This window comes from Dermochelys coriacea, chromosome 3 (genome assembly GCF_009764565.3).
Source record: "Dermochelys coriacea isolate rDerCor1 chromosome 3, rDerCor1.pri.v4, whole genome shotgun sequence".
Taxonomy (NCBI): Eukaryota; Metazoa; Chordata; order Testudines; family Dermochelyidae; genus Dermochelys; species Dermochelys coriacea.
The window spans coordinates 93,968,096-93,994,952 of record NC_050070.1 but is presented as its reverse complement, the minus strand read 5'-3'; the positions used below and the strand labels follow the sequence as shown (position 1 = coordinate 93,994,952).

Sequence of the window (26,857 nt, the reverse complement as noted above, 5' to 3'; positions counted from 1 at the left end):
AGGTTCAGTCAACGTTCACTTGGTGTCAATAACAAAAGCGGCAAAGAGTCCTGTGGCACCTTATAGACTAACAGACGTATTGGAGCATAAGCTTTCGTGGGTGAATACATGCATCGGATGAAAATACATGCAACTATGAAAGCTTATGCTCCAATACGTCTGTTAGTCTATAAAATGCCACATGACTCTTAGTCTGGATCTGTAAAAGCAGCAAATGCAGCTACCCCTCTGATACTTGTCAATAACAAGTTACTGCTGGCTAGCGGAAGGTTTCTTAGTTTTCACACATCTGACCACAACGAGATTCCTGAAAGGTCTTTGAGTAGCAGCCGTGTTAGTCTGAATCCGCAAAAAGAAAAGGAGTACTTGTGGCACCTTAAGAGACTAACAAATTTATTAAATTTGTTAGTCTCTTAAGGTGCCACAGGTACTCCTTTTCTTTTTGCTGAAAGGTCTTATGATTCTTTTTCTGCAGGTTAGAGATCCTGCTCCGCTTTGGGATCTAAACCTTGTTCTTAATTGTTTCATGAAAAAGCCTTTTGAGCTACTAGCTACATGTTCTCTGTTACATTTGTCTATGAAAACAGCCTTTTTGGTGCCCATCACTTCTGTGTGAAGGGTTGGGGAGATTGGGGCTCTATTAGTAGGCTCTACATTTACTATGTTCTCCCAGAAGAAGGTATCATTATGACCCCATCCAAAATTTTTACCTTAAGTTTCTTCTGAGTTTCATATTAACCGGACTATTCATCTTCCAGTTTTCTTTCCTAAGCTGCATCAGTCTACAAAGGAAGCTACCTTCCATATACTAAATGTTTAGAGGGCATTGGCCTTTTACTTGGACAGAACCAGACCATTCAGGAAGTCCCCTAGATATTTTGTTTCTACTGTGGTTAGGTCTAGGGGATCCATTATCTTCACACAAGACTCTCTAAAGGGATCTTTCGATGTATTATGACTTGCTATGGTTTGTCTGATCCTCAATTTTCCCTACGAGTGATTGCACATTCTACTAGATCACAGTCTACCTCTGTAGCCCTATTCAAGGACATTCCAGTTGCTGAGATTTGCAAACTTGCAATGTGGACTTCGGTGCATACTTTTTTCAGCCATTGCATTTTGGTTCATGCTGCTAGATTGAATGCTGCAGTAGGCAACATAGTTCTCTTCAGTGCTGGACTCTTTTCCGAATCTACCACCTCCGTAAGGGGGTTATTACTTAGGGAGTCACCTGAAGTGGAGTACCCATAGGGGCACTACTCGAAGAAGATGGAGCTGTTACTCACCTTGTGCAGTAACTGGATTTCTTTGAGATCTCTGTCCTTGTGAGTGCTCCACTACCTGCCTTCCTTCTCCTCTGCTTCAGAGTTTCCTCTGTAGGACTTTGTGGTAGAGAAAGAAAAGAGGGCTGGTCACATGCTCAATCCCATATAGCCTCAGTATGGGTCACAAGGATGTGCTGAATGGGCACTGCTACCAAAATTTTCCAGTCAAAGATGTAGGGCACATGCACTCCTGAAGTGAAGCCACCACAGCAACATGCATCTCAAATAATTACAGTTGTTGCACAAAGTGAGTGAGCTCTCCTTACAGTTACAGTGCCCTATATACATTTTTCCCCTTTAGGCACAGTTATGTTTATATTGAATTCTAGAAAACTACTAAAGTTTTTTTTTTCAAAAGTCACATGTTTAGGAATATCTTTCTCAAGAGTAGGGATCTACAATGAAAAGAGGAATTAGATAATTATTTCCAAGTTTGTACAGTAAATATTTTGAAATGCTACAGTATATTAGCAAAAAGAAAAGGAGTACTTGTGGCACCTTAGAGACTAACAAATTTATTTGAGCATAAGCTTTTGTGAGCTACAGCTCACTTCATCGGATGCATGCAGTAGAAAATACAGTGGGGAGATTTTATATACACAGAGAACATGAAACAATGGGTGTTACCATACACACTGTAACGAGAGTGATCAGGTAAGCTATTACCAGCAGGAGAGAAAAAAAAATTGGTAGTGATAATCAAGATGGACCATTTCCAGCAATTGACAAGAACGTGTGAGGAACAGTGTGTATGTGGGGGGGAGAGGGGGGAAAACATGGGGAAATAGTTTTACTTTGTGTAATGACCCATCCACTTCCAGTCTTTATTCAAGCCTAAATTAATTGTATCCAGTTTGCAAATTAATTCCAATTCAGCAATCTCTCGTTGGAATCCGTTTTTGAAGTTTTTGTTGTTGAAGAATTGCCACTTTTAGGTCTGTAATCGAGTGACCAGAGAGAGTGAAGTGTTCTCCACTGGTTTTTGAATATTATAATTCTTGACATCTGATTTGTGTCCATTTATTCTTTTATGTAGAGACTGTCCAGTTTGACCAATGTACATGGCAGAGGGGCATTGCTGGCACATGATGGCATCAAAAAGAAAAGGAGTACTTGTGGCACCTTAGAGACTAACAAATTTATTAGAGCATAAGCTTTCGTGAGCTACAGCTCACTTCATCGGATGCATACGAAAGCTTATGCTCTAATAAATTTGTTAGTCTCTAAGGTGCCACAAGTACTCCTTTTCTTTTTGAGAATACAGACTAACACGGCTGCTACTCTGAAACATGATGGCATATATCACATTGGCAGATGAACGAACCTCTGATAGTGTGGCTGATGTGATTAGGCCCTATGATGGTGTCTCCTGAATAGATATGTGGACAGAGTTGGCAACGGGCAACTTTTGTTGCAAAGATAGGTTCCTGGGTTAGTGTTTTTGTTGTGTGGTGCGTGGTTGCTGATGAGTATTTACTTCAGGTTGGGGGGCTGTCTGTAAGCAAGGACTCGCCTGTCTCCCAAGATCTGTGAGAGTGATGGGTCGTCCTTCAGGATACTTGTAGATCCTTGATGATGCGTTGGAGAGGTTTTAGTTGTGGGCTGAAGGTGATGGCTAGTGGCGTTTTGTTGTTTTCTTTGTTGGACCTGTCCTGTAGTACGTAACTTCTGGGTACTCTTCTGGCGCTGTCAATCTGATTCTTCACTTCAGCAAGTGGGTATTGTAATTGTAATAATGCTTGCTAGAAATCTTGTAGGTGTTTGTCTCTGTCTGAGGGGTTGGACCAAATGCGGTTGTATCATAGAGCTTGGCTATAGACAATGGATTGTGTGGTGTGGTCTGGATGAAAGCTGGAGGCATGTAGGTAAGCATAGCGGTCAGTAGGTTTCCGGTATAGGGTGGTGTTTGTTACCATCGCTTTAGTAGCACCGTAATAACGTCTAGGAAGTGGATCTCTTGTGTGGACTGGTCCAGGCTGAGGTTGATGGTGGGATGGAAATTGTTGAAATCCTGGTGGAATTCCTCAAGGGCTTCTTTTCCATGGGTCCAGATATATATATATATAATATACAAGTTTGTCATACAATATATCATGGTTAATATGCTTTTTCCTTTTCATTCATTTCCTTTTTGGTGGCAAGAATTCTGAATAATACAGAAGGATATCTCATATATCTATATTTCCAATGGTCTATAGAACAAGTCAGGAAAAAGATTTAGGAATGGGAGCTTTAACGGCTGACAGTGTATATCTATCTGAAAATCAACCAGCCTATTGAAATATGCCACAGAGCAGTATGTGTTAGTCAACATTTCATCTAGTTCGTTCTATTTCAAATTCAAATGAATGCACCAAATTCCATAGAAGCTATGAGCTGTGCAGACATACATTTGTTAGACAAATGTTATAAATTTGATATCACTTTGAGGGTTTAGGAGATCCAAATACTGAACACTGTAACGTGCTTTTCAGTTGTGCTTTAAAGATGATTCTCTGTTCTTTTGCACTGTAATATTCACTCTTTCTGTCCACAATTGCCTCTTAATGACAGTTAATATTCAACTATTAATCAATTAATATTCAACCATTCCTAATTAGTATTTTGTTTATTTACTGTCAGATATTCTGGTTATTATTGTAAATGTGTTTTCTGTCTAGAAAGTAATGCATAGTTGCATCTTTTTAAGAAAAGCAAAATACATTCTGGGTCAATTTTATAAGACTTTCAAAGATATGTGACTTACTGTGATAATGCAGCTTTTCAATCAGTGAACTATAGATGGCTGCTTCTTTCATATCACAAGTGACCCTGAGGGTTAATGTAATCTTAACATGGCAAATACTATTTCAAATCTTGTTGCTTTACTTAATCCTTCCAAGTCACATTTGTTGATACTTAATCAAATTAGACAAAAAAGTCAAGCTACTATTTTATAAACTAGTTATCTGTATAGCTGTCTCAGATAACCTCATTTAATAAATCAAAGCAAGTTTTAAGTAATCTGACTGTACTTCCAATTTTGTTTTTCAGATGAGAAAAAAATTAAATGAAGGGCCAGTGAACAAAACTGACAAGCTAGATTTCATATGGAAAAATTATTCACCAGTAATTCTGTTTTGTCATAGTTCTTTCTTCTCCCATTTTAGCTAGCAACAGTAGTTACAGATAGCATTGTAGTAACCCACACCCTGGCACTAGCACCTGCTGCAGCTGTGATTCAGCATCACAGAATGCTATCTTGGGGGGAGAGAGAGCCAACAAGAGGGGAGCTCAAGCTGGGGTGGGTGCTTGGAATCCACCTGAAGGGGCAGTTGAAATAAAATCTGTTAGACAAGGAGAAGACAGACAGCTGCAGCGGTACAGGAGCTAGCAAACAGAGCTGTAAACGGGAGTTTGAGTGGGAATTTGCAAGGGGAGTTTTGTTGGAAGAGAAGGTATTTGTACTTGGTTTTGTATTTTTAGTATTTGTGTGTGTGTGTGTGTGTGTGTGTGTGTGTGTGTGTGTGTAGAGACTTGTAGGGGCTTTGTGCTGGGAGAGAAGCTGAGCCCTGATTAGGGGGCGGAGCTTTTCTGACTAGGGGTCCTATAAAGGAAGGCAGGCAGCGGCACAGACAGCTGCCGTGGCACAGGAGCTAGCAAACAGAGCTGTAAACAGGGGAGTTTGAGTGGGAATTTGCAAGGGGAGTTTGTATTGTGGTGCTTGTTTGGGTTTTGTTTTTGTTGCGGGGGGTGGTCTTTTTGGTGTGGCTTGTGTTTCCCAGATTAACAGGACTTAGGTGAGAGGACTATGACAGATACAGAGGCAGCTGTGGGAGTGACTCATGTAGTGGAAGACACAATGAGGATGACTGGATGTGGAAGCTGTGGTATGTACATGATCCTGGAGGGGGGACCTGGTAAGAGTTTTTTCTGCATGAAATGCTGTCTGATAGAGCTGATGGAGGAAAAGATCCAAGGTTTGGAGATGCAGATGGAAAGTCTGGTTCAGTTTAGGAAGGGGTTTGCGCAGATGATGGAGCAAAGACATGAGGTATCTGAAGGGAAAAGCTCAGACTCACAGATGGAAGCAGGGCTGGGGAATTTTGAGGAGAGACTGGGTGAGGAAAGTGGTCAGTGGAAGCATGTGACTAAAAGAATCAGGCAGAGGAAAAGATGGGCTAGTGAAGGAGAAATAGAGCTTAGGAACAGGTTTGCAGAGTTGGAAAATGAAGAAGGGGCTCAGCAGGTAGTTGCTGAAGGTGGAAGGGCAAGGGAGAAGAGAGGCTAGTCCTATAGGAAAAGGGGAAGAGTCAAGGGAGACTACACCAAATATGAGCCCCAAGAGGATACAGGATAGGTTGAAGAGGATTATAAGGGAAAATAGGAAAGGAAAGAATTTGCAGTCAGAGGGAACAGGGGAGAGACTGGAGAATAGCACTGTCACCAGGAAAAGGCAGATCTATGTGATAGGGGACTCTTTATTGAGAAGAATAGACTGGCCTGTAACTAGAGCTGATCCAGAGAATAGAAGGGTGTGCTGTCTTCGGGGGGCTAAGATACGGGATGTAGACCTGAGGTTGAAAAGGATCCTAAAGGGAGTGGGAAAGAATCCCCTAATTATCCTTCATGTGGGAACAAATGATACGGCTAGATTCTCGCTGGAAAGTATTAAGGGAGACTATGCTAGGCTGGGGAAGACGCTTAAGGAAATGGAGGCTTAGGTGATCTTTAGTGGGATCCTACCTGTTCCTAGAGAAGGGCAACAAAGGTGTGACAAGATTATGACTGTCAACAGATGGCTTAGGCAGTTATGCTATAAGGCGGGCTTTGGGATGTATGGCCACTGGGAGGCATTCGTGGACAGAGGACAGTTCTCTCGGGATGGACTTCATCTGAGTAGGAAAGCAAATAGACTTCTAGGATGGAGGCTGGCACAACTGATAAAGAGAGCTTTAAACTAGGAATTTGGGGGAGATGGTTGGGAGATGTCCAGGTAAGCTCCATGCCAGATTTTAGCATTGAGAGGGAAGAAGATGAAGTAAGAAAGGATACAGCCGTGGGTAGGAGAATGTATATAAGTAGCGAGGGCAGTGTGGATACTTATCTAATAGGTTATACTGGCTGTAGAATGACTGTGCCTAATAGGGTACAAAATGTGAGCGAGTCCAAACAGCAAAAATTAAGATATTTGTACACCAATGCGAGAAGCCTAGGTAACAAAATGAAGGAACTAGAGTTACTGGTGCAGGAAGTGAAACCAGATATTATAGGGACAACAGAAACATGGTAGAATAGTAGTCATGACTGGAGTACAGGTATTGAAGGGTATGTGCTGTTTAGGAAAGACAGAAATAAAGGTAAAGGTGGTGGAGTAGCATTGTATATCAACGATGAGGTAGAATGTAAAGAAATAAGAAGCGATGCAATAGATAAGACAGAGTCCGTCTGGGCAAAAATTACATTGGGGAAAATAACTAGTAGAGCCTCTCCTACGATAGTGCTTGGGGTGTGCTATAGACCACCGGGATCTAATTTGGATATGGATAGAGCCCTTTTTAAGGTTTTTAATAAAGTAAGTACTAATGGAAACTGCGTGATCATGGGAGACTTTAACTTCCCAGATATAGACTGGAGGACCAGTGCTAGTAATAATAATAGGGCTCAGATTTTCCTAGATGTGATAGCTGATGGATTCCTTCATCAAGTAGTTGCTGAACAGACTAGAGGAGATGCCATTTTAGATTTAATTTTGGAGAGTAGTGAGGACCTCATAGAAGAAATGGTTGTAGGGGACAATCTTGGCTCAAGTGATCATGAGCTAATTCAGTTCAAACTAAATGGAAGGATGTACAAAAATAAATCTGCAACTAGAGTTTTTGATTTCAAAAGGGCTGACTTTCAAAAATTAAGGAAATTAGTTAGGGAAGTGGATTGGACTGAAGAATTTATGGATCTAAAGGTAGAGGAGGCCTGGGATTACTTTAAATCAAAGCTGCAGAAGCTATCAGAAGCCTGTATCCCAAGAAAGGGGAAAAAATTCATAGGCAGGAGTTGTAGACCAAGATGGATGAGCAAGCACCTTAGAGAGGTGATTAAGAAGAAGCAGAAAGCATCCAGGGAGTGGAAGATGGGAGGGATCAGCAAGGAAAGCTACCTTATTGAGGTCAGAACATGTAGGGATAAAGTGAGACAGGCTAAAAGTCGAGTAGAGTTGGACCTTGCAAAGGGAATTAAAACGAATAGTAAAAGGTTCTATAGCCATATAAATAAGAAGAAAACTAAGAAAGAAGAAGTGGGGCCGCTTAACACTGAGGATGGAGTGGAAGTTAAAGATAATCTAGGCATGGCCCAATATCTAAACAAATACTTTGCCTCAGTCTTTAATAAGGCTAAAGAGGATCTTAGGGATAATGGTAGCATGACAAATGGGAATGAGGCTATGGAGGTAGATATTACCAAATCTGAGGTAGAAGTGAAACTCAAACAGCTTAATGGGACTAAATCGGGGGGCCCAGATAACCTTCATCCAAGAATATTAAAGGAATTGGCACCTGAAATTGCAAGCCCATTAGCAAGAATTTTTAATGAATCTGTAAACTCAGGAGTAGTACTGAATGATTGGAGAATTGCTAATATAGTTCCTATTTTAAGAAAGGAAAAAAAAGTGATCTGGGTAACTACAGGCCAGTTAGTTTTACATTTGTAGTATGCAACGTCCTGGAAAAAAATTTGAAGGAGAAATTAGTTAAGGACATTGAAGTCAATGGTAAATGGGACAAATACAACATGGTTTTACAAAAGGTAGATCCTGCCAAACCAACCTGATCTCCTTCTTTGAGAAAGTAACAGATTTTTTAGATAAAGGAAACGCAGTGGATCTAATTTACCTAGATTTTAGTAAGGCGTTTGATACCGTGCCATATGGGGAATTATTAGTTAAATTGGAGAAGATGGGGAACAATATGAACATCAAAAGGTGGATAAGGAATTGGTTAAAGGGGAGACTGCAACGGGTGCTACTGAAAGGCGAACTGTCAGGCTGGAGGGAGGTTACCAGTGGAGTTCCTCAGGGATCAGTTTTGAGACCAATCTTATTTAATCTTTTTATTACTGACCTTGGCACAAAAAGTGGGAGTGTGCTAATAAAGTTTGCAGATGATACAAAGCTGGGAGGTATTGCCAGTTCAGAGAAGGATCGGGATATTATACAGGAGGATCTGGATGACCTTGTAAACTGGAGTAATAGTAATAGGATGAAATTTAATAGTGAGAAGTGTAAGGTTATGCATTTAGGGATTAATAACAAGAATTTTAGTTACAAGTTGGGGACGCATCAATTAGAAGTAACGGAAGAGGAGAAGGACCTTGGAGTATTGGTTGATCATAGGATGACTATGAGCTGCCAATGTGATATGGCTGTGAAAAAAGCTAATGCGGTTTTGGGATGCATCAGGAGAGGCATTTCCAGTAGGGATAAGGAGCTTTTAGTACCGTTATACAAGGCACTGGTGAGACCTCACCTAGAATACTGTGTGCAGTTCTGGTCTCCCATGTTTAAAAAGGATGAATTCAAACTGGAGCAGGTGCAGAGAAGGGCTACTAGGCTGATCCGAGGAATGGAAAACTTGTCTTATGAAAGGAGACTTACGGAGCTTGGCTGGTTTAGCTTAACTAAAAGAAGGTTTAGGGGAGATATGATTGCTTTCTATAAATATATCAGAGGGATAAATACAGGAGAGGGAGAGGAATTATTTCAGCTCTCCACCAATGTGGACACAAGAACAAATGGGTATAAACTGGCTACCAGGAAGTTTAGACTTGAAATCAGACGAAGGTTTTTAACCATCGGAGGAGTGAAGTTTTGGAATAGCCTTCCAAGGGAAGCAGTGGGGGCAAAAGAGCTATCTGACTTTAAGATTCTACTTGATAAGTTTATGGAGGAGATGGTATGATGGGATAACGTGATTTTGGTAATTAATTGATCTTTAAATATTCATGGTAAATAGGCCTAATCCCCTGAGATGGGATATTAGATGGATGGGATCTGAGTTACCCAGGAAAGAATTTTCTGTAGTATCTGGCTGGTGAATCTTGCCCATATGCTCAGGGTTTAGCTGATTGCCATATTTGGGTTCAGGAAGGAATTTTCCTCCAGGGCAGATTGGAGAGGCCCCGGAGGTTTTTCGCCTTCCTCTGTAGGATGGGGCACGGGTCACTTGCTGGAGGATTCTCTGCTCCTTGAAATCTTTAAACCACGATTTGAGGACTTCAATAGCTCAGACATAGGTGAGGTATTTCGTAGGAGTGGGTGGGTGAGATTCTGTGGCCTGCGTTGTGCAGGAGGTCGGACTAGATGATCAGAATGGTCCCTTCTGACCTTAGTATCTATGAATCTATGAATATAGATGATGAGGTAGCGTGTGCACTGGTGCCTGTGTAGGAGAGGATGCAATAAAATAAAAGAAGAACAGGAGGATAAAAGTAGAGGACTGGGAAGCGAGAAGGAGGAAGGAAGGAAAATAGGAAAGGTTTCAGGTTCAGAGAAGTAGAAAAAATAGGTATGTGAGTAGGCACTATGAGAGAAAGGAAGTAGAGGGAAATAAAATCTACAGATATATTGGGTAGAGTGTATAAAGGGAAAAATCTGAAAGGAAATTAATTGGTGAAAAGGGGAATTGCTCAAAAAGCTGCGTTCAATGAAAGCAGATCCAACGGTAAATGAGAAGCCCACCCACAAATGACCTACAGTAAATGAGTAGAGAGAGTGACTGTTTGAACATCTATTGAAGTACAGTTCAAAGATGTCTAATGGACAAGTGAGGGCCCACTAGGTGAAGAAGCCCCAGTTGCAGATAAACTCAATTCAAAGAAGTTCAGCCATGGGAACATTGACGCCAAAGAGAAAAAAAGAACAGGACAGGAAGAGTAGAACCAAGAGACGCTTCCAAGTAGAGAGAGACGTGATATAGGCTGGGAAGAGAGGAGATGCAACAAACAGAATTAGTCATCCCTTGTTACTCATTCCCCTTGTTCATTCCCTCTTCTCCCATCCTACAAAGTGACAATTATAGAAAATAGATGTTGAGAGCAGAGAGTCAGAGGAGTGAGCTTGCCTGATAGTAGCTTTTGGAACACCTAATAGCCAACAAACATCAGCAGAAGAGAAACAGATACAATGGCAGATCAAAATATAAGGAGACGACCAAGTGGCCACCTCACAAATTTCAGAGGCAGATTCTTCTGCTCTGAGTCCAGAACATTTCCATGTCTTTACAGAATGTCAACTAACAATTTTGGATGTAGCCATTTGTTTTGGTTAATAGGTTACAATCTCATATACACAAAGTTACTGTAGTCTTGGTTGGTTTTGACTCTTTTGACAACCTTCAAAGCAAATTGTCAAAGGAATTCTAATAAGTTCCTAATAAATGTAAGCAAACCTGTACATAAAAAATGATTTTGATATAGCATTGATGTTGAATTCATTGCAATAAAATGTCTTTGATTACTCATAAGTAATCCAAGGTAATAACTTTCATAGCACAAATATTTTACAGGAGTAGCTAAAGAAATACAAATATGATTTTCTTGTTTCTTTTGGTTCAATAAATCCTTATAAAACATCAGATATAAATATTGATATCCTCAGCATGTCTGCATTCATAGACATAGCATTCAAAGCACTTTGGATAAAAGCACTGCATAAAAAAACCCCTTAATAATAATTCACGTTTTATTGTTCTACAAATAAAAGCACACAACTCATATTTTAATATTCAGTAGTCTTATCTTTCTAATGTGATGGGTGTGCCCTCTCCCTCACCGTAGCAGCCTCCATGCTGGAGCTGGGAAGGAGGGGCGTCTCTCCCCCGCCACAGCAGCTACAAAGCTGAGGCTGGGAAGGGGGGCCATCTCTCCCCAGCAGCCACAGCCCTGGAGCTGGGGAAAGTCGTCTCTCTGGGTGCTGCAGCCCTGCATGTCCCAAATTCCCCCCACCCCCGCTTCTCACCCCACTTATCCTCTATTCCCCCCAAGGCACAACCTCACCTTACATGTGCATCTTCTCCAGGGTCGAGGCACCTAATTAGTGTAGCAGCGCCTGTGTAGCTCCATTAATTAGGTGGTTGGCCCTTCATTCTCTCGTGTGTGACCACCCAGGCATGCACCGTAGAGGGCACTATCCGCAGACCACCTGAATGGAGCTCGGACCACAGTTTGAGAACCTCTGGTATAGTACATACCAAAATATCAGTAGGAGTCTACTGTTAATGCAGTTTCGAGTTTGGCTGGAGGGAAAGGGAAATATATCTTTCAAGTTAAAAACAAAGAAAACAATGAGATTTTTAGCAAAAAGATAATTGCAAAAGTTAGGGTTCTCAATAAAACATTAATGCTAATGCCTTTACACCTGTTTTTATTCAGGATAGTACTTAAACATGTGCTTAACTCATACATAAGCTACATTAGGAGTAAGGAGCTACTACATAGGGAGAAATTGGTATACAGTACGCTAGATATGAGACAAAACATTACAAATATTAATAGATCCCAGGGCAAGAAGAGATAATTGTGATCATCTAGTCTGACCTTCTGTATAACACGGCTCATGCAACTTTCCCAAAATAATTCCTTGAACTAGAGCATATCTTTTTTTAAATCCAAACTAGATTTAAAAATTGCCATGGATGGAAAATCTACCATGATCCTTCATAAATTATTCCAGTGGTTAATAGAATCCAGGCAATGCTTCTGGCCTGAGGGTCTCTGAGCACAGTGTCAGGGTACAGATCCTTTATATAGCATTCCCCTCCTGAATTTAGACCCTGAGATACAACTGCCTAACACCTGGGACTAGTTCTGAACACTCAGAATCCCGTGTAGTTTAAACACATCCACTGTCAGCATACCAGCTGTGTGAGCACTCTGAGGACACAGATTAACTCTTCAAGGACATATGGGAGGTGTAGCACATAGCACACACTAACACACACAGCCTTTGCACAGGATTCTAACACACTATTGATCTTTACTAATCAAATAAAGCACAGAAATTACAGATCTTATGGGAAAAAACCATTCTGAATGCAATGCTTCTCACTCTAGCTCACCGGTGTGTTGTCTAGTATGATTGTATTTGAATAGAGGATCATCCCAATTTAACAACCCTCTGTTGTCAGTTCTGTATCACTAGTGCTTGGAATTTTAGTTCAGCATGGAGGTAAAAGGAAAACAGATGAGGCAAAGGGCTGTACATTCAAAATGGAGTTTGCAGCTTGGTAGAGAGAGAGAGTTGTTAATCTCACACAGAATTCATGAGTTGTACAGACAGATTCCCCAAATTGTTACATCTTCTATCAGGAGTAAGGCCCTGCAGGTACTCCATCTCCTGGCAGCCTTACAAATCAGCTAAGCTGCCTGGCAGACCGCCCTGCCTGATTGGCTGTGGAAGCTTAGCAGGCTGGTTCTTACGCCCAGTAGCAGCAGTAGCTCTCTGGCTGCTAAAAGCACACACTTGTGGATTCTTTGCTTTTCTGTGCTTGCCGCACTCCAAGCCTGCTACTTTCTTGCTTCTGTCCTGATGTGGCCTAGACCCTGCCCTGCACGCAGCCTTTTTCCAGTCCTCTCCCAGCCCTGCTCCTGCCTTCCCTGACTTCAGGTAATCTGGTTCTGACCCCTGTTTCCTATTACTGGTTCTGACTCTGTCTTGACCCTTGACTCTGGTATTTGGACTCTGACTCTGGTTCTGATTCCTGGTTCTGACTCCTGTGCAATGTTTTCTTTAGGAATTGAAATTAGGGGGTTGTTGGAATATCCAGGGGCAGGTGAGGGCTGAGACTGTGAGGGCAAAGGTGGGCTGTATGGCATCATAGTAAAAACTGAAAAATGTTTCATGATCATTTTATTAGATTTAACTTATGTTTTAAAATCATCACAAAAATGAAAGTTGGCTACTCAAGCCTACTGTAGAGCATTACTTCTACATGCATCTTGGTTTCTTGTTGTAATTTTGCACTCTTTGGTGTCTTCTTGTGTGTTGGTTACTTCCAGTCCTTCATAATATGCCCATGATCAGGCAAAATGTGACTTCTTTCAGAACAAAAAATTCTATTCAATGAGGGAAAAATATGCTCAACTGTAGCTGTTGTGACTGGAATTAGCAAGAGATGAATTCCTACTTTCATCAAAGGAAACATAGCACAAAGATTGGGTCGAACTAAGTTGAAGTCAAATCTTCATTTATTTGTCATATGATATTCCACTCTGTGTTCAAAATTCTCTATTCTGTCCTGATCATATAGCATCCCCATTGCTGGTAATGCCTGAGTCCACTCAACTGTAGGTGTTTTATAAGACAGGCATCTGTAAAAGCTATGTGGAGGTTGAATAGAATCCAGAAATCTCTATTGTGGATTTGTAAGAATCAAGTCTGTGTACTTTTTCAGATGGCTTAACAAACAGTTCTCGTCCTCTTCACTTATGGAGTCAATATAAGTACCTTCATTAGTCGACTTCTGGACTGAAGTCTTTGCTTCTTCCAGTACATTTTCAATGGATATCTCTGATTTATCGAAGGATAGCTTCTGTTCCTGGACAAAGATCTACTAGTGTTGTAGCAGATACCTGGATGGCATTATTTAATGACCCAAGTGGTTTCAACAGTAGACTTAAAAGAGAGAGAATGGCAATAGTCTTCTCTGAACTTAATAGCAAAAGTAGTCCACCAGCCTCACTACTTAGATCTGTTCTATCTTGGTGGATACTTTCCAAAGCCAGTAATAACGGTTGCAGTAATTTTCAGACAACTGCCAAGAATCACTAATGAGAAAGCCAGCAGGTTTTCCCAAGTTGGACTCAGTTGAACTTCAATCCCTGTGTATCTTCTGTTTGTTTCCAAAATGTTTGGACTCTTGCTGAAAAAAAGAGTATAAAAAAGCCACAAATTTAATTGCTTTTTAATGTCTTTTGAAGATTCTGCAGCTTGTATTAGTACTAGCTGAAATAGATGGCCTCTACGGTGCATATAGGAGAGGCTAGGGTTACACTTTTCTCTGAGCAAAGCTTGTCCACTATGTCTTCCAGAGAAGTTTGTAGCTCCATCAAATGCACAAGCAGACATCTGTTTTGGGTTCAATTTACAAGCATTTAACTCCTCTAAGATGTCACGGATGCTGCTGATGTGTCTTCTATAATCTGAACATCTAAAATGCATCTACTGGCCTGCCACAGACATCAAGATAACATATGCAATGACTTAATACTTGAAGTCTATTTGCATTGGTGCATTCGTCGGCCATGTATGCACATATTTTGAGTATGATGAGAGAGTTCTTCACTTTTTCAACTCCTGAATCTTTCACTGTTGCACCATATGTTTCAAGAGAGTCAGCTGAGTTTTTTGTAGAAAGATAGTGAGTATTTGCTAGTCTTGTTCGGAACCAGTGTCCAACTTCAGGATTAACAAGTGACAATGCACTTAACATAGTCCTCTAGTTTGTAATGTGTGGTATCTCTTGCTTAAATAGAAAGTATGATGCAATAGCCATATTGGTTCACATAAACTAAGTTGTGTCTCCAGCATTCTTAACAGCCTCATTAAGTTCTTCTAAAATTGGCTTTGACAGTGACTGGCTTATAAGGCTTTTTACATGTTGATGCCATCCAGAGGCCTGGTGTTTTGTAGCCTTTTCATGTAGGTTGTCAGTATTGGCTTAGCTGATCAGTCTGGCAAACCAAGTTCTTCCACTTTTACTATATAAATTCATGACATGCCCACATCTTGAATACTGCGTGTAGTTCTGGTCACATCATCTCAAAAAAGATATATTGGAATTGGAAAAGGTACAGAGAAGGGCAACAGAAATGATTAGGGGTATGGAACAGATTCAATATGAGGAAAGATTAAAAAGACTGGGGCCTTTTCAGTTTGGAAAAGAGACAACTAAGGGTGGATACGATAGTCTTATAAAATCTTGATTGGTGAGGAGAAAATGAATGAGGAAGTGTTATTTACCCCTTCACTTAACACAAGAACCTGGGGTCACCCAATGAAATTAATTGGCAGTAAGTTTAAAACAAACAAAAGGAAATATTTCTTCACACAACGCACAGTAACCTGTGGAACTTTTTTCCAGGGATGTTGTGAAGGCCAAAATTATAACAGGATTAAAAAAAGAACTAGATAAGTTCATGGATGATAGGTCCATCAATGGCCATTAGCCAGGATGGGCAGGGATGCAACATAATGATCTGAGTGTCCCTAGCCTCTGTTCGTCAGAAACTGGGAGTGGACGACAGGGGATGGATCAATCGATGATTCCGTGTTCTGTTCATTCCCTCTGAAGCACCTGGAACAGTCACTGTCAGAAGATATGATACTGGGATAGATGGACCGTTGATCTGATCCAATATAGCCATTCTTACATAAAAATAATTATAATAATAAAAAAGTTTAGTACAAAAACTCCCCAAGATAATGACCTCTTGAGATAGCGATGATGTGAGATAATGACCTTGGCAAATAATGCATTTTAAAAATCTTGGCCTTCTGGGAAACATATTTATATACGTTTCCCAGTCACAAATCTAGCTTCTGGAGAAAAGTCACTAAAACATGGTCCAATGCTCTGGCCGCTGTTGTTTGTCATGCCACTGTTCACTCTATTGCTTTGGCCCAATGGCCCTGAACTGTCACCTTCTGTTGCCACCTGCCACTGTGATCTCTGTGAGTGGGTCTCTCACAGTTCCACCTGACTCTCAGTGAGTTCAGCTCTCAGTGGGGGAACCTCGCTGCTAGTGCAGTCTGGGCCGTCTCTTCCACAGAAACACTGTCCCACAATAGGTCTAAGCACTTAGACCTGATTATCAGAGATTTCAGTTGTAGTGGTCCTTTAACAAACCAAAAGACTATCTGTGGAGCCTAATCAGCTTTGTCTTTAAACAGTGGAGAGGAGCATGTCAAATAGTAGTTGTGACTCAGGCAAACCATCAAGCAAAACACCTGTCCCCAGCCTCTCTCTTGATGCTCTCAATCGGCAGAGGCTGAGTACGGTTCTACTGCCCTTTACTCACACAATAAGAACAACAACATTTCATTCCCCCCCCCACCCCGCATTCAAGTGATTTGTAATCCAACCCCAGCCAAAATCTATCAGTTGGGCAATGCAGTCCTGTTTGCTGGATACCTAGGTAGATTAGGTGTGAATGTAAATACAATCTGGTCCTGAAGCCTTTCCCCCACAGCTCATTACTAGCTGTCAGGGAGAGCTCATTTTGACTTTGCTTACAAATCAGAATTTGAAATTATTAGGTTGGCCAACATCACCAAAATGAATGCACTGACATTGTCACAAAAAACAAGGGCTGTATAAGGAAGCTAGTCTGTGTTCATACTGTTCAAATCTATTCTACTTTTTCAGATACATGTATTTTAAAATATACTTCATATGCTTTTAAAGTGTGTATTAATGTTTCAATTTCAATTCAGATTTCCAAACAATCACTAAATTGGCAACACTGCAAGTAAATAGTTCACAAAATTTGGGGGGGGAGGGATATAGGGAAATCCCTATTTGTGCGATCCACTAGGTCTGACACTTGCTCCACCCACTAACCCAGACTACCTGTGACTCCAACTTGAGAGTTAGAGGAGGGGAACGTTAGTTTGAAGTGTATATTGTTTAATTTGATCCTTTTAATGGCTAATCTTGTGTAATATAGCCAAGTTCTGGATGAATGCCCCAATGGAGATTACTCATGGGATGTTCTGAATCGGCACAATGCCATTCTCTTTCCTAGGCCAGATCTGCCCACTTTGTGGGTTGTTACTCTCTCCTGCGCACAAGTGGGGCTGTTATGATTGTTGTATACTATCAAACTCTGTTCCTGGTAGATTTTTCTCTATTGGGGAGTTCAGTTAGGTTATATGCTGGTGAAAGCTACCCTCCATTCTGGACTAAATTCAGCTCGACATCTTTATAACAGTTGAAGTTTTCTTTTTCTAACTTGGCTATTTTAAACACATGAAATATTACAGTCCAGATGTTGTTGCTTTTGTGCTTTAGAAAAGTGCTAAGAATGAACCTCTGATCTCATAGATAGGCACAAGTTAATAGAAAATAAATAGAAAATCAATTTAAACAGGTTTTAAATTAAGCAGATCTGAGTTAAAATAGTCATTTTGGTTATGCATTCTTTAGTTATGATTACTTGAATATGCAGGTATTAAATTACTGTGAGTATGACTCCTGAATTTTTCCTGTTTTTAATAGAAACATTGAAAACACTGACTAACAGATACAAATGTCAAATAATATGTATTCTCTAGGTTACAGCAGATATTATGTGAATGCAAAATGTAATGCTAATCAGATGTTATTCGTGATGTGTTTTACTTCTACGATAAAAGAATGAAAGCAGCAACAAGAATTTTACTGATATATTTTTCCATAAATAGGGCACTTTCGATAAAATAATTTTTGATGTGATTTACAGTAACCAGATTTATGCAAAAAATACAAAATAGTTTACAATTTCAGTGCTTCATATATTAACCTGACGATACCTCAGATTCTACAACAGGTAACGTTAAACTAGAAAGAGAGCATTATCATTGTGAATTTGGCTGATGTTGTAAAATAAAATTGTATTTAGCTTGCTGTCATGTGTTCTGGAGATTATTACCTTTACCTACCAAAATGTTCTGATTTAAAAAATAACAGATGCATTGTTTTAATTGCATGCTAAATCTTGTGTTGCCTTTGATCTTTGCATTAAATTTGACTAAACAGTAGAGTATTTACAGTAGAGAATATAAATTTGTGTTTTTTTATCTTGACTTTTTCCAGCAGAACTTAATTAGAAGTTACATCAGCAACTTAGTTAGTGTTGTATCATTTCTTGATATTTCAGAGTATTGGTTGTTCTATTAATTCCACATCATGTTTGTTTTCTGTGAGGTGCAGTCAGCAGACTAAGCTGACCAGCATATGTTTGTGAATGTTTTTTTTACAATTGTTCATTATAAATTAAAAATCTATTGGGAGCTAGTCTTTAGTTGCATAACCCCGAGCTAGCAGAATGTCTATTAACGGGATACAAAGGAATGCTTTGTCTCTTAGTTCTGTCTGGGTTTCTTAAAGCATAGTTATTGGAACAATTTTTAGAATGAGGGTGCTGAAAGCCATTAAAACAAAACTGTAAACCCTGTCAATGATGGAAACCACTTCAAACCAGGGAGTGCTGCCGCTCCCCCAGCACTCCTAGTTCCAGCACCTTTGTCTTAAAGCACTTTTTTTTACTTTGAGATCTCATGTTTATTCTGGTCTGCCTTAGTCTGTATTAACAGATTCCTAAATCATGCTGCAATTTCAATGTGTCTCCTTCTACAGGTTGTTAAGTGTGCTGTGCTGTGATCTAGATACACTTCTGCTTTTAGAGTCTCAATATAAAGTATCACAAATGCTGCTAAATGCCCAGAAGGAGAACATCATAGAAACTTCTGAAGGACCTGGGTAAGAAATGATCAATATAAATATGATGTTATTTTAGACTCAGTCCAGCAACTACTTACACATTTGAATAGCTTTATTCATATAAATACTCCAACTGAAATCAACTAGAGTCCTAACATACGTAAAATTATTTAAATGCATGCTTTCAAGATTGAGGCCTTAATCTCTAATAATAAAAAAATGCAAAATTAACATACTGAAAAAAGAGAAATATTTTGTTTTTAGTCTCTTTAATATACAGTAATCCTAAAGGCTACTTGTAATAATAGTAGGCACAATATTTTCTGATGTAAATGTGATTGTCAAGTTGTATTATAAAAGGACCCTTATAAAGGTCTGATATGTACAAATAAATATACCTTGAATTTTCCCCTTTGTAACCTCAGCGCTCTCTCCTCCTCTTATGACTTCTAATTGCTAATTACAAAAGTAAAATTACCTTGTGTAAATAGACCATGCTCTCCTTAAAGAGAGGACTGTAGTGCAGCTCAGTATGTTGCACATTAAGAACTTGTCACGGTGTTTACAAATGTGATCGGTATACAGCTGAGACTCTAACATTACGGCCTAGATCCTCAACTGGTGTATATTGCTGATTTATACCAAGTGAGGATTGGGCCTATTATCTTTCTGAATAATGGCTACACGCGGTTCTTATAGCAGACTCTGTATATGAAAAGTGAAAGTGCTTTTCCTTTCTAAAACAAATTTACTTTGGGTTAGATTGTGACTTTAGGCACAGTCTTGACCAAGGAGTGACATGTAAGCTCTGAATCACTATGAGGGGTGTATGCTGTCATGAGGGGCTATGTGTGTTTGGAGTTATAGTGAATGCTGGTTTTGTTGTTGTGTGGGTGGGTGCTTTCCATGTGGCAGTTGGGACAAGTAATCCACCATCTGTGCAGTCTCCCACATACAGCCAATGAAATTATTGCATGCAAATTAGCTGTAAGGTGGTGATTTATTGAGTTACCTCTGATATCACAATGATCTGGGACTTTTGGCAAGGAATAGATACATACCTTTCTATCACGTAGGTATAATTCATAAAGTCAAAATGGCTGAGAACTTTAAAAAAAAAAAAAGACATGAACTGCAGATCCCAGTGATGATTGAACCTTGGAATATTCTGAACAAAAAGAGCTCTCAACCATGCTTGTAGCTGATGCTTCAGTCTGACTCAACAGACATTCTAGGCTTAGAGTGACGATCCTGGAATCTTATTATGTAGATTTTTCCTTACACAAGTATGTAGTACTAGTCACACTAGCTCTATAATTATAGTGTGTCCCTAGACTTATTAGCATCCTTGAATATTTTCTGAGAGCAGCACTCAATGGTAAATCAAGTTTGTTTGTTTTGTTTTTTCAGACATTTTATAATTGATGGTCTATCGGTAGAGAGAAACCATGTTCTTGTTAGGATAAATCTTACAGGAGGACCAGTGGAACGGATTTTGCCTCAAAGAGTACTAAATAAGGTTAGAGAGAAAAGTTTATTGAAAAATTGTTCTTGTGCTGATCCTTGGTTTTAAGTATTCCTACTGCTAATTCACAATATAAATTTTATTTAGCATCAAAAGACAACTGCCTGCACATTAAGAGTGTTAACGCTTTCCATTGCAGGAAAAGAGATTTTGCTTAGCAAAGATGTTATTTCTAGTGTCAGCAGGCTACTAAGTGCTCAGGTAATACCATGTCAGGTTATCTTTTTTTTTAATTAAAAATCTGTTTCTCTAACTGTGGGAATGATTTTTTAAATTCTTTAATAGATTTCTATCTGTAACATCTTCCTTTTATCAGATGTTTTTTTACCTGTGGGCATAGTTTGGGAGGGACATGGAGGGCGTGTTCCCCTCGAAACTGCAAGCCTTGGGCAGGTACGGAATTTGCCCCCTATGCGCGGTCCCGTTGGCCAAGCTGGAACTTCCCTCTCAAATATATGCCTATGATTTTACCCTGTTTGCATTTCATCTGCACTATCAAATACTTTTATCTCTCATCAGTATTCTCACAGTGCAGTATTTGTTAAGCAGGTTCTTTTCTTAAGTGCTATGGTTTTCTACTGACTGTCACTTATAAGGAGAAGATGGAAATTACTGTCAGCACAGAAAAAACAACTAGATCAATATATAAAATTGGAAATACAGTATTTCTTTTGAAAGCTATAATTTTCCTTACAATGAAAAAATATTAAATTCAAAATTGTTAACAATAGTTACCAGAGCAAGTTGGTTAAACCTTCTGGCTCATATACGTACTGGATTTTGTATTACTTTTTCTTTTAATTATAGAAAATTATACAATTAAATTGTAGTGTCAATAATTCTGACAAATCTGTTGGAGATTATACAATAAGCAAACTTTACCCGTGGACGAGTTGGGTAAACTGCTATTAATTTACCTCCTAATATCACTTTGTTCTGGTTTTTTTTCTAGGGAACTGATCCATATCCCTGGCCAATGTTTTCGTCATATCCCTTGCCAAGGTGCTATCTTTCAGAAGCTCCTAGGAAAGCTGATTTTAGACAAGGTACTAAATATATTAATAGTTCAGATGCCAAACAAATATCTTATGTCAGTTTATTTTCATTCTTTTCTCAGAGTGAAATCTTATAAATAGCCTGGGATTTATATTATTGGAACCATTTGTGGCCAAATGGGTTAATTTTTTTTCAGTTGTGTTGCTCTGTTTAGTAATCCATTTCTTGTGTGAACTTCAAGATTAACCTTTTGGTTAATCTCATATCATCTTGTCTGGCAGCTGGAGTAAAACAATATGCTTAAGCTATAGGATTTCTTGTGTACTGTTTTTTTTATTTAGGTTTTCAGAGCTTGATAGTGTGTGAAATAGACTGTTTATAACAGTTGGTTTTTGCACTGAGAATCAGTGTGAAATATGTGCAAAGTGAGTAGTCTGTTGTAGATTCGTCTAGACAAAGTATATAGAGAAACCATTTTAAGGTTTTATACTGAGCACATATTTCAGAGTAGCAGCCGTGTTAGTCTGTATTCGCAAAAAGAAAAGGAGTACCGGTGGCACCTTAGAGACTAACAAATAATAAATTTGTTAGTCTCTAAGGTGCCACCGGTACTCCTTTTCTTATTGAGCACATAGTTCACTAGAACTTGGTGAATAAAAAAATGATGCATCAAATAGCGGGGGTCGGCTTATAAACGGGTCTACACCAAAATTTGATTATTTTAAACTCTATGAAATCATTGAATTCAATATCTAATGCATTTTCGTTTTGTTTACCTGGAGCATCTGCAGGCATGGAGCCCCTCCGTTCCCTGTGGCCGCTGTTCACCATTCCCAGCCAATGGGAGCTGCAGGAAGTGATGTGCCACTTCCCGCAGCTCCCACTGGCTGGGAATGGCGAGACACTCTAGGTAAACAAAACGTCCCGACCCATCAGCGGCTTACCCTGACAGACTGGGAGCCAAAGTTTGCCGACCCATTTATTGATGTCAATACTGCAGCCTTTTAAAGTTGCAAAGGCTTTCTTTAGTGGACTAGATTGGCTTGAAAGGAATACTAAAAGAGAAGTGCTGCAGATCTGCATGAAATTTGACCCATGCATTTTACAAAATGCTATGCCTTACAAGCCAATCAGAAAAATACAATGAACAATAGTACTATAGCACCGGTGTCAGTCCACTGCTGTGTAATTTGATCTCTTCATGCTTTTCTACCAATGGACCTCATAAGTCTCGAGCTAATATGAAAATATAACATGCAGAATCGATGGAATCTCTAGTAAAATTGATAGCGTGTTATCCCCACAGACTTGCCAATCTACAGGGCTGCTTTGAAATAAACAAAGAACAATAATAAGTTGACAGTGATAAAGAAGGTGACATTCCTATATAAAATCCTACAAAATCTATAACTACAATAATAATAATCTATTTTCATACTAGTATTTAAAAAGAACAATGGTGAAATCAAAAGAAAAAGGTCTGCTTATCAAGCAGCATTCAAACTTAAAGTTGTTGAATATACAGAATCAAACAATAATTGTGCTGCTGCTCGTGAATTCTGTATCAATGAGAAGCAAGTAAGAGAATGTCAAAAAAATAAAACAACACTAAAAGACATGCCAAGAAGCAAGAAAAAATGTCCAATGAGGTGCACTTCACTTCCTGAGCTGGAGAAACATCTCAGTAATTGGGTTATTGAATGTCAGCAAAATGGGTATATTTTCACTAGAACTGGAATTCGTCTGCGTGCTCTGCAAATGTCGAAAGATGACAAATACAAGTCAGTAAAGCCATCAGTGTTTGTCGTATCAGCAGGTTGGTGTACTCGCTTCATGAACCGTCATAGTCTCTGTCTTCTTCAGTGAACAAAGATAGTGCAAAAGCTGCTGAGAGATCTGGAAGAAAAAATTGAATCTTTCCGAAGTTTTATTATAAAATATCGAAAGGAATATGTATTTGAACTGTCACAAATAGGAAATATGGATAAAACACCTATGACATTCGATCTCCCAAGCAACAGAACGGTAACTGGTGTTGGTGAAAAAATAGTTTTTAATTAAAACCACTGGCCATGAAAAAATCCATTTTATGGTGGTTTTATCATGTTTGGCAAATGGATCAAAGCTCCCTCCTGTTGTTATTTTTAAAAGAAAAACCTTGCCTAAAAACATGAAATTTCCAGCTGGTGCACACGAAAAGGGATGGATGGATGAAAGTCGGACTATTGAATGGCTGGAAAAAGTGTGGAATAAGATACCAGGAGCACTTTTCAAGAAACCTGCTATGCTTGTTTGAGACATGTTCAGGGCACACAAGATGGATGAGGTGAAAAATGTGGCCAAAAATATGAAAACTACTTTGGCTGTAATACCTGGAGGCTTAACTTCAGTTCTACAACCGCTTGATGTCTGCCTGAACAAACCCTTTAAAGACAGGCTACGCAAAATGTGGTCTGAATGGATGTGCTCAGGCATGGTGAAATTAATAAAAGGCGGGAATCTTATAAAGCCCAAAATCAGTCTGGTTGCCCAGTGGATCAAGGACGCATGGGTGACCATTCCCTCTGAAATGATAGAAAAATCATTTAAGAAATGCTGTATCAGCAATGCACTTGACGGACCAGAAGATGATGCCATATTTGATGATAACACAACAGAGGCTGATGATGAGAAGAAATCTCAGTCTGAAGACGAAACTGCCGACATCTACGATGACAATGCAGGTGCAGCTGTGACTGAAGCTGAGTTTAATGAACTGTTTGGTGAATCAGAGACTGATTCAGACTTTGAAGTATTTTAAGACTTTTTAAAGTCTCATATTGTTCTAAGTTACTTGTTTTAAATATCCATTTACTGGTTTTAAATGTTGACTGTAATTTTGAAGGTGAATACATATTTGTTCAGTTATTATTATAACAACAACAACAGGTTTTTCATTAGATTAGATTACATTAAAATAATTCTAGCAAAACTTTTGAGTGTTTCTTGTGACACCAGCTTTTAAAATGTAGCAGGGATTGGCAAACTTTGGCTCTCAGCCTGTCAGGGTAAGCCGCTGGCGGGTCGGGACGTTTTGTTTACATGGAGCATCTGTAGGCACAGAGCCCCCTCAACTCCCAGTGGCCATGGTTTGCCGTTCCCAGCCAATGGGAGCTGCAGGAAGTGGCGCCACTTCCCACAGCTCTCATTGGCTGGGAACAGCAAACCGCGGCCACTAGGAACTGAGGGGCTCCGTGCCTGTGAACATTCCAGATAAACAAAACATCCCGACCCGCCAGCAGCTTACCCTAATGGGCTGGGAGCCAAAGTTTGCCAACCTCTGAAATATAGGGTCAGCTTATGAAAGAGTCATACAGTTTTTACTATTTTTATCTATCCATCTTGCGGGGTCGGCTTATAAACGAACGGGCTAATGAACGATATATATACGGTAATTTCTCATGTGGAATTTGACAGTTCGTTTGTCTCTGAGCAGATCTCAACATACTCAGATGTATTCATGATGAGAAATTATTTGTAAATTTATTCAGCAAATAATTCTTTCTCTCTTGGTCATTCATAAATATTCAAATTGTGAATACTCAGAAATTAGACTAAGCAAAATAATTGCATCACTCACATGGTATAGGTTTCTTCCCTTGATTTTATGGCTTATACATAACTAACTAACACTGATGGGAATTCTAATATATAAAAGTGTAGAATTCCTTTTGGATAAAATGGGAAGAAGTGGCCATGGAAATTGCTTTCTTCATTTCCTGACCTGAGATTTTGTTATAGCAGAAGTTGGCTTTTGGAACCCACAGACTGCAGCTGTGCACCCCCGCCTCCCTTCATTCCTCCCCAATATAGTTGATAAAAATTTCAATTTTGTATTTTTCAGATAGTTTCTAGCACCACCACCCTTTTTTATTATGTTAGCTTTGAAAACATAAACTGATGTAAGCCAGTTTCTAAGGTTGAAACCAAAATAGTTATATTTATGGAGTGAGTGGGTGCTGGAAATGGCAAACATTTGTTTTGCAAGGCTGCTCAAATGTTATGGCAGACTTTAGACAGGGTCTTCTTCTCTCCAGCCCATGAGCTGGTTGACAAAGATTACTATGATAGCAGATCCACTTCTCCCCTTTCTCTAGCTTGAGGTCAAATGGAAGAGTCCTTGTTGAGCACAAATTAGAACTGACCAACAAATATTTTGGGCCCAATCTGGATTTTAAGAAGAGTAGGAACTTTGTCTCTGTAAATACTGTGATGGGTTCCGCCTCCAGGGGTGCCTCCTGGAACTGGGGTACCACTGAGCCCACCTAACCCGCCAGCCTGGGCTCCATTTATACTGCTCTGCTGTGCAGCCTGCCAAGCCCTCCCCCAGGCGTCACATTACACTTTACCAGCTCACAAACAGGTAGGGGCACCCCTAGCTAACCACACAGAGGCTGAAATCAGTTCTTCATGGGAAGGCTCAGCTAAGGCACCTCCCAGTTCCTAAGGCACACACTCCCCTCTGGAGTGTAAACCCAAAATTATACCGTCTTGTGCTGCACAGAGAACTGTACAGAGTAAGCTTATGAAATTTTCCCCCCTCCCTCAATGTGAAGAGGAATATACACAGTTTTCTTCCCCAAGTTATGATTTCCACAGACTGGTTTTAGACAAAATAAAACAAGTTTATTACCTACAAAAGATAGATTTTAAGTGATTATATGGCAGTGGTGCGCAATCTGCAGCCCATCAGGGTAATCCACTGGCGGGCCTCGAGACAATGTTTACATTGACCATCCTCAGGCATGGCTGCTGCAGCTCCCAGTGGCTGGTTTGGCCTGATTCAGCAAGAAGTAGGTCTCCTGCTGTGAAGTCTGACTCTGGTGTGGGAGAATTACCCCCATAGACCACAAGGTGGGGTCTTGTTTAGAAGCTAGAAAACACTCTCATAACCATGAATTTTCCTCTAAATCCACTTCAAAGAAATTGGACTCGGCTGTAAAAAAGCTCACCAACTCAGCCCAGGAGGACTTAGGACATGCTACGTTCCATATGCATGATCAGAAAGCACAAGCCCATGTTCTGTCAGTACTGTTATCCCCAGCTCCTCCCAAACCCAGGATCCATCAGCACCAATGGAATCCAATCACTGCCAACTTCAGATACCATCCTCCTTGCCAGCTCCAATGGTCTGGACAAGCAGAACCCCTCTCGCATTGGTCATCCCGCAGGACGTTTCCAGAGGGATAATATAACATCTGAGAGAACTGACTTCTGGAAGAAGCTGATCACCCGGCCCATACACAGAATACACCTTCCCTTCAACAGCACCAATTGCCACTGGAACCAGAATCAGCCTTCTCCTCATTGGGAGATTCTGAAATATCCAGTGAAACATTCTTCCCTTACCCTACATGTCCTCTACTACCCAAAAGACCTACACTGGTTTGAGACTAACCTCCGCCTCATCTAACTCGGAGCTGCTGGTACCTCATGCCATAGGGACCCCCATGACCACCTATCGACCCCTCCAACTGGCCATATTGGAGGCCTTGGGAAGAGTTCCCTCCTACAGAGTC

The 26,857-nt window shown here is 40.0% G+C and overlaps 1 protein-coding gene across 12 annotated transcripts in view; it reads left to right on the top strand.

Moving 5' to 3' along the window:
• The window catches only part of TBC1D32 (TBC1 domain family member 32), a 199,474-nt gene that overhangs the window by 79,883 nt on the left and 92,734 nt on the right, over nucleotides 1-26,857 (top strand). For all 12 annotated transcript variants that reach the window (XM_043510889.1, XM_038396853.2, XM_043510892.1 and 9 more), the window contains 3 exons: nucleotides 18,695-18,817; nucleotides 20,189-20,297; nucleotides 21,256-21,349. In XM_043510889.1, the coding sequence (XP_043366824.1) occupies nucleotides 18,695-18,817; nucleotides 20,189-20,297; nucleotides 21,256-21,349 (326 nt within the window). The remainder of the gene's footprint in view (nucleotides 1-18,694; nucleotides 18,818-20,188; nucleotides 20,298-21,255; nucleotides 21,350-26,857) is intronic.